This window comes from Phycodurus eques, chromosome 13 (assembly GCF_024500275.1).
Source record: "Phycodurus eques isolate BA_2022a chromosome 13, UOR_Pequ_1.1, whole genome shotgun sequence".
Taxonomy (NCBI): domain Eukaryota; kingdom Metazoa; phylum Chordata; class Actinopteri; order Syngnathiformes; family Syngnathidae; genus Phycodurus; species Phycodurus eques.
The window spans coordinates 6,935,874-6,947,136 of NC_084537.1; the positions used below are offsets into that span (position 1 = coordinate 6,935,874).

General features: G+C 41.2%; 2 protein-coding genes across 4 annotated transcripts; both read right to left on the reverse strand.

Moving 5' to 3' along the window:
* Positions 1–1,254: 1,254 nt before the first annotated feature.
* On the reverse strand, positions 1,255–3,359 carry atpsckmt (fATP synthase c subunit lysine N-methyltransferase). Its single transcript, XM_061695318.1, has 4 exons — positions 2,926–3,359; positions 2,248–2,385; positions 2,063–2,113; positions 1,255–1,933 (listed from the first exon to the last, which is right to left on the reverse strand). Exons 1-4 carry the CDS (start codon positions 3,196–3,198, stop codon positions 1,712–1,714), a joined length of 684 nt encoding a protein of 227 aa, XP_061551302.1. The 5' UTR covers positions 3,199–3,359; the 3' UTR covers positions 1,255–1,711.
* A 136-nt stretch (positions 3,360–3,495) lies between these two features.
* On the reverse strand, positions 3,496–11,173 carry LOC133412162 (neuropilin and tolloid-like protein 1). Of its 3 annotated transcripts, none has more exons than XM_061695315.1 (10): positions 10,739–11,173; positions 10,474–10,627; positions 9,697–9,831; positions 9,383–9,631; positions 6,761–6,802; positions 6,389–6,516; positions 5,350–5,578; positions 4,927–5,040; positions 4,691–4,835; positions 3,496–4,286 (listed from the first exon to the last, which is right to left on the reverse strand). In XM_061695315.1, exons 1-10 carry the CDS (start codon positions 10,811–10,813, stop codon positions 3,767–3,769), a joined length of 1,791 nt encoding a protein of 596 aa, XP_061551299.1. In that variant the 5' UTR covers positions 10,814–11,173; the 3' UTR covers positions 3,496–3,766. The 3 variants fall into 3 exon arrangements, with proteins under 3 accessions (XP_061551299.1, XP_061551300.1, XP_061551301.1); XM_061695316.1 differs by having other exon boundaries at positions 10,474–10,539; positions 10,739–10,813; XM_061695317.1 differs by lacking the exon at positions 10,474–10,627 and having other exon boundaries at positions 10,739–10,798.
* Positions 11,174–11,263: the final 90 nt, after the last annotated feature.

Consider the following 11,263-nt stretch of genomic DNA (forward strand, 5'->3'; position numbering starts at 1 on the left):
ACAACTGTGTGCTACTAGTACAGCTCGTGACAAAACTCGCATACAGTGTGTACAGAAAGTATTCAGGTCTCCTTAAAAATTTCACTCTTTGTTATATTGTAAGATATAGGTCCTGGAGAAGGTTTTCGTCCAGGATATCCCTGTACTTGGCTGCATTCATTCAGTCGTCCTGTCCCTGCAGCTGAAAAACAACCCCCACTGCATGATGCTGCTACCACCATGCTTCACTGTTGGGACTGTATGGGACAGGTGACAAGCAGTGCCTGGTTTTCTCCACACATGCCAGTTAGAAATAAGGCCAAAAAGTTCTATCTTGGTCTCATCAGACCAGAGAATCTTATTTCTCACCATATTGGAGTCCTTCAAGTGTTTCTTTTTTTTAGCCAACTCTGTGCAGGCTTTCCATGTGTCTTGCACTGAGGAGAGGCTTCTGTCAGGTCACTCTGCCATATTTCTAGAACTCTCTCCCATCACCTGACAGCATCTCTGGAGCTCAGCCACAGTTATCTTTGGGTTCTTCTTGACCTCTCTCACCAAGGCTCTTCTCCCCCGATTGCTCAGTTTGGCCGGACGGCCAGCTCAAGGAAGGGTTCCGGTCGTCCCAAACGTCTTCCATTTCAGGATTATGGAGGCCACTGTGCTCTTAGGAACCTTAAGTGCAGCAGAAATGTTTTTGGACCCTTAGACAGATCTGTGCCTTGCCACAATTCTGTCTCTGAGCTCTTCAGGGAGTTCCTTTGACCTCATGATTCTCATTTGCTCTGGTCTTCTATAGACAGGGGTGTGGCTTTCCTAATCAAGTCCCATCACTATAATCAAACACATCTGGACTCCAATGAAGGTGTAGAACCATCTCAAGGATGATCAGAAGAAATGGACAGCGCCCGAGTTAAATATGAGTGTTACAGCAAAGGGGCTGAATACTGTGTGATATTTCAGTTTTTCTTTTTCAATAAATATGCAAACATTTCAACAATTCAGTTTTTTTTCTGTCAGTATGTGGTGCTGTGAGTACATTAATGAGGGGGGGGGAAATGAACTTACATTATTTTTTGCAAATGGCTACAATATAACAAGGAGTGAAAATTTTAAGGGGGTCTGAATACTTTCCGTACCCAATGTAGTTAACATCTAGTGCTTCACAAGTAGTACGAGCACGCAGATGTCAACTAGTGCAGTTTTGCCCCACTAGTAACACGGTTGTCTAATGTCATACAGTATGTGTATAATAAAATAAATTTTACAAGATAACCATTCAACTTGTAGGCTGGATTGTCTTAATACATGAACCTGAACACACAATGCAGCTGTAAGTCACATATTCATACAAATAAATAATCTACATACTCAAAAATAAGTCATTAATTTTTCTTCCAATGCTTATCCTCATGACTGTGTGAGAGATGCAGTATACACTGGACTGGTTGTCTGGTAGTCTCAGGGCAAATATAAACAAATAACCATTCACAACTATGGACAACTTAGTGTTATGCATCGCTTTGAAATGTGGGATGGTTTATTTTACAGGAAAACAGATTTGTTTAACATAAAGTATTATGTCAAGTAGACAGCATGTTGTCCTAGTGATTAGCATGTCTGCCTCACAGTTCTGAGGTTTGTGGTTTGAATCTGGACTCTGGCCTTCCGGTGTGGAGTTTGCACGTTTTCCCCATCTTTGCATTGGTTTTCTCCTGCTACTCTGGCTTTCCTTTCAAGTATGTGATTCTGGAATGTCACTGTGATCTGATATTGTCTTGTTCGCCACGCCGTGGTGCGTGAGCGATTGAAATGATTCAGCGTTGTACACCCACACCGTATCGAGACCCTCCCCGGCGGTATGTTCAGGAACCCAGTTGGGAAAGGGGAATCTGCAGGCGACCACCTTAGCGGAGATTGGTAACTCGCTTGCCAGCTTCAGCTCCAATTGGTCCATCTGTAATCATAATCACATTTGGGTGTGACTTTTAAAACTCTGTAAATTAAATTTTATGCAATGGTGCTCATATTTTAGTGGCGTGTTCTTTTACTTTAAATACAGTATGTATGCTAAATCAGAACTTACCATTTGAGGGACACCAAAAATGACAACATTGTTGTATTGTGCAAAGCTGACCTATAAAAGAATCAATAAAAACAATATTGTCACCAAGTTCTTCTGACTCTAAAGAATATTATGATCAACAATAACAGATGTTTACATCTTTAGAATGTAACCTGTTACTCCATGACTTCAGATGACACACTGACCTTCCATAAATCAGAGATGTGGAAGGAGGCGGTGCGGTGCAGTCCCTCTTTCCAGGCTTTGTAGCGGGAATACCACACCAGCCAGGGGTTCAGCTCGAAGCCTGACGCCAGAAATCCATGCCTTGCTGCGGCTAGCACCTATACAAGAAGTCTATACAATGCATTCAAGTACTCTACAATAAACTGTAGCAGCATTTTCAGAATCACTATTTGATTAATTATTTGGTCCCTTTTTTGAAATGATCAATGAGTTAATCGTGTGTTAATGAGAGAAAATGGAGGGAAACACTGTTAATTTAGTATGAACTATGCCAGCTAATGGCTACGTTCACCCACGTCATTCCGCTCGCGATCATTTAAACAGGAGCGCAGAACATGCGGAACGATTTTCTTCTCCATTCCATCCAAAATTGTTAAATCACGAATGCATTTTCTTTTCTTTAGAGTCACTCAAGGAAATTGTGTCAAATTCTCGTCCCTTGGTACAACCCAAACAAATTGGAAGTGTTTAAATAAGTATCCCAAGTGCCCAGAAATCGTTTGCTAAAACTGTTAAGTGATTTAGTATGTCATCCAAAGTAGACCTTTGCCTATAGATTACGACTGGCAGCGTGTACATCAGTGCAGTCGCCACTGTTTATTCCCCCCGAATTTGAAACAACACAATAGTGTACTTACTATTCTCCCATCTCCACTTCCGATGTCCACCAGGGTCCCAGACCTGGCTCGCAGTACATTCAAGACATTCTCCACCTGTGCGGTGGTCGCGGGGACAAACGGGAGGCAGATTTTCCTCAACGCGGGGGCCACAAACGGCGTAGCCGCGGCGTAGAGGGCAACAAGCGAGCCTCCTAGCAACCCCGTTACGATGACACCCAGCCGACTTCCGCTTTCACTCTCGCCTCTGATGCCTTGTCCCACTGACTTCGTAAAAAGCTCCTCTTTAGACATCACGGACTTTCGACCAATGCGTGATAGCGAATCAAAATGCAGTACATCAATGACTGTAACAGGCTGTTAAAATACACGGCGTGTGGTCATTATCGTTCCAACATAGATATTACACCAACGGAAAGTAAGGCTTTCAACTCTCAGGAATGATGTACGGCATTTTGACCTTTGCAGCGCTATAAAAAGTCCGACTGGATCGTCCGTCTCGCCCGCCAAAGGTTCCACTCTGTCCGTTTTCGCATTGGAACACATTTGACAAAACAAATAAAAACGCGCGTGCTCATAAAGATGTACGTATATATGGATTTATTTATTGTTGGGAAATATATAGATAATGAGCATCGTTAAAAGAAAAGGGATGCACTTTGGGACAAATGAAAAATGGTCACGCTTAAGCACAAATTACAATAATACTTCAATTCACAGGAGTGGAGTTGATGGCACAATTCACAAAATAACCTTGCATTATTACAAGTTAGGGTTTTACTGTCTGTAGTTCAATAACTGATGTTGTATCCATTTATTCAGTCGATTTACTGTATGTGAATGACATTGTAGTTTTGCCATATTAGAAGTCATTGGACAATGTACGGTGAACAGTGTGGTCCAGCCCTGGAATGCCGTGATGGGTCTGATGGTGGTGAATGTGGTGCCTGCTGGTAGTTGGGCCATCATCAATCATCAAATCATCATCCTCTCTGTACCCAGCTCCCCCATCCTGAGAGTAGCTGTGTTTCATCACTAAGATGTTCCTGTGACCGGCTGGGGTCGTGCGGTGGGAGAGCCGTGGTGACTGCTGGCTCACCATTCCCGGAGGTAGAGCCCCACCATCAGGATCGATCGTAGCCTCTCTCAAGCTCAGGTTGCTGCGGCTACCTTGGACACTGCCGTGCATGCTTCCATGTTGTGATCCACAGTGGTGGTCGCGAATGCATTTGGAGGAGGATCGACGCAGCTTGTGGGAGTTCTCGAATTCCTCGCCCATTGCGGCATCAGTCAGGTCACCTGAGGGGACATGTCGTAAAGTGCAGAGCTCATAGTGAGGAGGCTCGAGCCCCGGATGGAGGAGGTCAGGGTCAAAGTCATCTCTGTGGATGCAACAAACAAAACAAAGACAAACATTTTTTTTGAAAATACATGTTTCCAAACTTACTTGTTAGCCACCTATTTAACGCGATAAACATAAGATTACAGTAAGTGACTTGGACGAACAAATTGCAAACACAATACATTTCTTAACAAGTAGTTGCCTACTTCCCCAGTCAATTCTCTGCCGTCGTATAACTTGTTGATATAAATAGTTGATTCACTGCAAAATTGGAATGGGTTAAGCAACATAGTTTGACTGGTCTATAATCAGGTTTCATGAGATCTTTATAGTCTCTAAGCAAATGAATGCCATACTTGGCTCAAGTGTTTGGTGTATATTGTGTTCTCCAAAATAATACGATAACCCATATGTCATTATAAGATAATTGAGAAATGAATTAACCTGCGGATGATGTACTTCTTACGAGGCTGTTTGACCTGGATGATGATAGAGATGATGAGCAGGATGACAACCAGGCCGCACGTCACAGCAATGATAGTGATGTTTGTGTTGTCCAGAGAGTCCAAAATGCTGGGTTTCCTTTTCTCTAGCGTGACAGGCAAGACGGAGTATGATTCTCTTTGGCTCAGTCACAGACATGCGGCGAAAATACAGACGCTTCTCATGGTTCAGCGTACCTTTACAGTGATTCTCATCCCATGGATACACACAGTTCTGGATGCCATTGCAGACCAGGGTGTGGTTGATGCACATGTTGCTATGGCAAAAGAAAGTGTCTCCTTCACATGGAGCTGGAAACAAAAGGTCACATGTATAAAGGTCACATAGTTGTTCTACACACCTGCAGTTTAGAATTGTGCAGAGCTGTCAATTTTGACAACAAGCAGACACACACACACACACACACGCACACACACAATTCCATCCAGCCACGCTGGATTTCTCTCTAAAGTCTTTTGATTTGAGATCTATACTTGAGATCTAGACTTGCACTGCTCTAGACGCCTTCTTACAGTATATATTTGATGTATTTCATTTGTATTTCGAACATGACCGACAGAAAATGTCAGACACATTGCAACAGAGGTGGAGTCACTCACGGTCAAGGAAGGTTGTAAAGAGGATCTTGAATTTGCTTTTCCTGCTTCCCTCATCTGCCCACAGCCTTACCACACCCAAAGCGGATGTTAGCATGATGTCGTTGGCAACCGTGGAGCAGAACTTATTCTTCAGGTGCTCAACCGAACTGTTGCCATCATAAATGGCAACAAAATTACGCTTGCACTCATTGGAGTTGTGCATCTCATACTCCAGAAAGCGCATGTAGATCTGCGGATGGGAGGATGAGAGTGTGAGCTGAGCCTTTGTTTATCTTTTTAACACTGCGACATAAAAACACTCAGGATATGTTTACACAAAAACAGGATTTTTTTTTCTTTATTATTTTTTTTTATTTTTTAAAAAGATTCATGTACAGATGAAAAAGCTGTCAAAATGAGCCCTGTTCACATGGTTGTGTTACCACAACCATTTTCAAACAAAATGTTTGCATTTGCAGGTTTCAAAATGCCATTGTCATGTAAAAGTAACTGGCAAAAATAACACAGTTGTTATCCTTTTTCAGGAAAAAATGTTCCTGGCGTATATTTTAGTGTGTAGGCTGCTAGGTCAAGTAGTGTGGTGAAAGTGAATTATAAATACGTGTTATATACTCTACTTGTCTACTAGCATGGCTTAACAATAGTGTATTTAATGTACATTTTATGAGAATACCATATATTAGATTTACATGTTTTTCAGCAAGAAGTTACAACAAGGGAGACCAGCTGAACCGATCCACAAAAATAAATCAATAATCAAATATCCATCCATCCATTTTCCGTACCGCTTCTCTTCACTGGGTCACGGGCGTGTACTTGGTAGAATCTTTGCACTTCTAGAATTCTAAATACGAATTTCACATGATGCAAGTGACCCGCTGTGGCGACCCCTGACGGGACAAGTCGAAAGTCGCAACAACAACAAGAACATAGAAGTTTTGGTTGAACTCTCGCCATCCTCTATTCACCATGAGAGCATCACAGTCATCACAAAAACCGCTTAAGCAAAACCAGCCAGATGAGTATAACATATACAGACCTTAGCTTTTGGTGGGGCTCGAACAAACCACCTGCAGTCCACAGCTTCTGTTGGCAGGGCCTGCTTCTCCCTGGTTATCTGAGTAGATTCCACAAAGCCTTCTGGACCAGTCAGCTCAAACTCACAAACTACAGCGGGTAAAAGATTTTTTGTTGCTGTTACCAAATAGTGTTGACACAATAAAATCCACTGACTTGGGCATTGGATGGAGGACATATTTATCCTCGTTACTCTGGTTTTGACTATTGCTGTTTGACTAACGGACACATTTAAAGTCTTCCTAGGTACTGTATGCTCAACGAAGTACACGCATCATGCTTGTTGCCAAAAATATATTTAAACAAGTTATTCCTAACTTATTGTGATACCCACATGGCAATGCTGGCAATTCTCCCACACCTTTGAACTCAGGATCTAAAACCAGAAAAAAAACAGAAAAAATGTTAAACATCTCGAAGATGAAAATCGGTCTCGTGAATATTAAATCACCCCCATCAAAAAGCTTTGCTAGTCAGTGAGCTAATCAGAGACCATAATCTTAATATGATTGGCTTTGATTGATGATTGGGCAACCTTGAACCTGAGAGTCTTAGCAAATATAAGGCTGTGTCAAATCCCCCATTTATTTAAAAAAATAAAATAAATTGTAGCGCAACAGTTTAATGATCACATGGTGTCGAGCAATCTATTTGAACTTTTTCAGTCCGGAGTCAAGGCAGACCACTCTACTGGAACGGACCTTGCAAAATTGACAAATTATATTTGACTTGCTACAGACTGTGACACCTCTTCAATACTAACAATACAGTTGTGAGACATTCACGTAACAACAACGCGTCATCAGAGACATACCGGTACTTAACATACATAAAATATAGAATAAAAAAACACAGCGAGATATTTACAGACAGTACAACAAAACATAAAACTACCATAACCTCAGGATGCCCTCAATTAAAGTTCCCTGAAATCCTAACAACACATGCCTAGATATTGTGTCCTAAACCTTTGTGCAGATGAATCTACTTGCTAGGTGGATTATAAATCCTGATTTAACATCTTAGTTCTTATTAATCCTCTCGTGTTTCTTACCCGTTCCTGCTTCAGGCTTGGACAGATTATTCACATTCATTCCTATCTATGGAAGTGTGTGTGTGTTGGGGGGTTGGGGGTGGGGTGGTGGGTTCAGAGCAACAATGCATTCCCAGTGGTTGTGCATCCAATATAAAGATTAGACACACAACCTATGTATCTAAAGCTCTCCCTACTGTTTTTTAAACTGAAAGTATTTGAAAATCACAAGGAATGGTACTAGGCAGCGTTTTATTCCTTGTTGTAAACCTTCTATATTTACACACACTGCCCTCCCAAAGTATGAGAATAATGATACCAATTTCTTTTTTTTTTTTTTGCTGCAGATTGGGTGGAGGTGTATTTTACTATCTGCTCACTTTCAACCTAATTCTACAAAACCGATCGAACGTTACTTCACAGTGCAGATAGATATGAGCCCAAATACTGTATCCTGCAACTCAAGACATCCATTCATCCATCTTCTATTCCGCTTGTGCCCACTCGTGATGCAGGTAATTGGAGCCTATTCCACCTGGCGAGAGGTAGGGTACACCCTGGACTGGTCGCCAGTCAGTCGCAGGCAACCCAAGACAAACCAAAGAAATTAAATATTTCAAGGCCAATTCAGTGGGCTGATCGCAACTACCCGCGACATGTTCTAGACACACCTCTACTTCAAAGTTGTGTGCACAATTAAATATAAGATAGTCATCTCTTTTTTTTTTTTTTTGTAATTCAGGACAAATTAATTATCTCCAATGAGTGATATAAGACAGATAAGCATTTGGCATGCAAGATGTGTTGAATTTTATACAAACAGATGGGAAACCAAATCTCCTTATCTGTCAATAAGGACAACTATCTTCTTAAAGGGCAAGTAACTCATTTAGTGTATTCCATCGTGAGCTTTATAAGGGCATGGTTTGCTGATTGCGGTGCAAAATCTTAAAATAAGGTAGGGTTAATTTCAACAGAAAAAAATGGTTGGACGAACAGAAGGAGGCAGATTAATCTTTGACTGTCGTCATTGTTGTTGGCCTATAAAATCTGCTGTTAATAAAGCCTCAGCCTCGGTCCAGCTTAAGCTGCTGCTACGGCTCAGTGGTGACAAGCTGTATTCCCCTGAAGACAAGCTTTCATTAACTACTGTGGTTTGTGTGTGCGTGTGTGTGTGTGTATTCCCTTGTCCCACATCAACTGCAATTTCCTGCAAGATGCAACCAGTTAACTTCTGAACAATGACAAGACAATATTGAAAGTGGGTTCTTTATGAATGCAGGAGATAAAAAAAAACCCACTCACTTCCTTTAACGTTTTTGGCATTCTTTGAAAGTATTGAGAGTTACTGAAATGCCATAAAAAAAAATCACAGGCCAAAAATCCACTGATCAAATCATAGGTGGCAGAACCCGGGTGGAGGGCGGGGCATTTAGGGGCACGTGCCCCTCCACTTTTGACCCTATGTGTGTGAAGTGCCCCTTTCCTCGGTCGCAATATACCCTTTTTCAGGAACAGAACATTTCAGTCATCACCGTCGTTGACGATTGTTTTTCAGTGGTAAAAAGTGTCCCCTAAAGTACTGCCCCCCCCCCCCTTTTTTTTTTTAATACCCTTTGTCAGCCTGTGGATTGGATTTTCGGGATGAAATTCTTCATTAAAGAAAATATGGCAGGCATCATTTTATCACTTAAATTATGCCTATATTTTCAGGGATTCGTGAGTATTTTTACATAATTGTAGACATAACTGTAAATATTAATTGACTCACAACGTGCATGATGTGGGAAGCTCGAAGCTTTCTCGTTGATTGGATGTATGTATGGAAAAATCTGAAGCAATTCTCACATTTAACTACTGTTTACACACAGTATCTAAGCTCCAACTGAAATTCTTTCTGAACGATAAAATTGAATCTGTTACCTTGTGTGAAGTTGTACCGGGCTGAGAACCCAATAGCCTCCAGCTCTCCATCAGCCACAAACTTGATGTACAAGTACCTCCCACTGGAGCGAACGTACATGGGGCTCTCCTGGCCGCAGTAGCGTCCAATGATGGGCGAGAAACCAAACGGTCCATCACGCACCTCGATATGGTCAAACTTACACTCCCACGATGGTTCAATGGAATACTTTTCATCAAAAAACAAGTCGATGCACTGGCGGGGAGAAGCTGGAGGAGAACGAGAAGTTTAGTAAAGTATGATTGAAGAATGCATTTTAAAAAAAATTCCTCACCTTCTATAATGTAGACACATTCCCTCTCGGGTGGGTATTTCTCTGGGTAGTTGGGCGAGGTGAAATAGCCTCCCTCGGGCTCCTTCACCCAGGCGCCACACTGCCCAGATGGCGTCACGCCTGAGTTGTTGGTCACTAGCAACAATGATGCACAGTCTTAACGCTACCAACAGCCGCAACAATTTCAATTTCTGTGTAAGTCCGATTCCGTTGTTGTCATTGCATGTTGTATTTAGCAACATTCAGGTACACTTCAACTACATTTACTCACATATTACAGTGCATAGAATTTCCAAGTTTGTCATTTGTATAGGGTTCATTATCTAATAGCTTGATCAGTGGTGAAAATATTATGATTAATTATATTGTTTTTGGGATTAAAAACATTTAACCTTTGACTGAATAATCAGTTTATGCAACTTAAAATTGTTGAGAAATTTGTCATTTGATTGTTGATTTGTTTGTACGTTTAATTGACACAGTTTTACAAATGGCTCCGAGCTGCATTGGACTGTATGCTCTCCAAGTACAACTCCGAATGTGATCACAAAGGGAGTAAAACGGCAGGTCAAATCCACATACATTAATTGTCATACTTTTCTTGTTTGCTTTTTGTAAAAGCATTTCTGTTCTTGTGTATTTACTGATTTTATTTGAATAAAGAAACAGCAAAACCACACATTTCCAAAAGCTGCAAATGATCTTTGACCAATACCAAGCATTGCATTCGTTTTGTTCGTGATTAAATACAAAAACACAGCTCCAGAAAAGACATACCTTGTGTTTTAGTTTTGGTGGCTGTAGCACCTGACAACTCAGGTGTGATCAAATTTGTTGCAAATGCTGATGGAAGACAGACGGCTTCATGAAAAGATAACTGTACTGTATATTTCAGAGATGAGAATTTATGTGGTTGCCAAACGTAAAAACACTGTCAACGAGATGGAACAGAAAATAGGACACGCCAAGTATACCGCAGTATTGTAAAAAACAATTTACACAGGTTTAAGTCAGTGTAAAGAAACATGTAAAACATACTCACCAACGTACAGCAGAAGTTGGAACAACATTTCCCCCCCCCCCCCTGGACTTCTAACTCTCTCTCCAGTATATCCATCAAATGTCATATAATGTTACAAAATATGCCGTCAATTGTTCTTCAAATGGGTAAAATCTGACCACAAAATAGCTCACCATCTCCATCATTGGTCCCAGAGCTCAAGGATTAAACCCTCGGCAATTACTAACCTTCCCATGTTTTTGCTCCACCGTTATATTATAAATCCTCTTAGAGGGAAGTGCCATTGGCAGAACTGGAAAGCCTCGTCAAGACAAGTGACTGTTTTCATGTAGACCTACATTCTTACTATCGATCGATCGATAGATAGTTCTAATCTCTTTTCTTTTCTTTTCCAAAATAAGATTGAACATCAACTTGTCTGCATGGTGGAAACATTGATTACGTAGATGAACAAATCAATTGAATGGCCTCTAAAAAAACAAAAAACAAAAAAAAAGTCGATGATTTCATTTTATACCACCGTGGTAACCAGGATAACCGAGAGAA

Excerpts from the sequence above, each read along its gene's own strand:
- LOC133412162 (XM_061695315.1), bottom strand. The coding sequence starts at position 10,813 with ATGGATATACTGGAGAGAGAGTTAGAAGTCCAGGGGGGGGGGGGGAAA. Across the intron at positions 9,832-10,473 it reads CACCAAAACTAAAACACAAG|TGACCAACAACTCAGGCGTG; the intron begins GTATGTCTTTTC and ends CATTGTTGCTAG. Across the intron at positions 5,579-6,388 it reads GAGCCCCACCAAAAGCTAAG|ATCTACATGCGCTTTCTGGA; the intron begins GTCTGTATATGT and ends TCCCATCCGCAG.
- atpsckmt (XM_061695318.1), bottom strand. The coding sequence starts at position 3,198 with ATGTCTAAAGAGGAGCTTTTTACGAAGTCAGTGGGACAAGGCATCAGA. Across the intron at positions 2,114-2,247 it reads ACATCTCTGATTTATGGAAG|GTCAGCTTTGCACAATACAA; the intron begins GTCAGTGTGTCA and ends ATTCTTTTATAG. Across the intron at positions 1,934-2,062 it reads TTTTTGGTGTCCCTCAAATG|ATGGACCAATTGGAGCTGAA; the intron begins GTAAGTTCTGAT and ends TTATGATTACAG.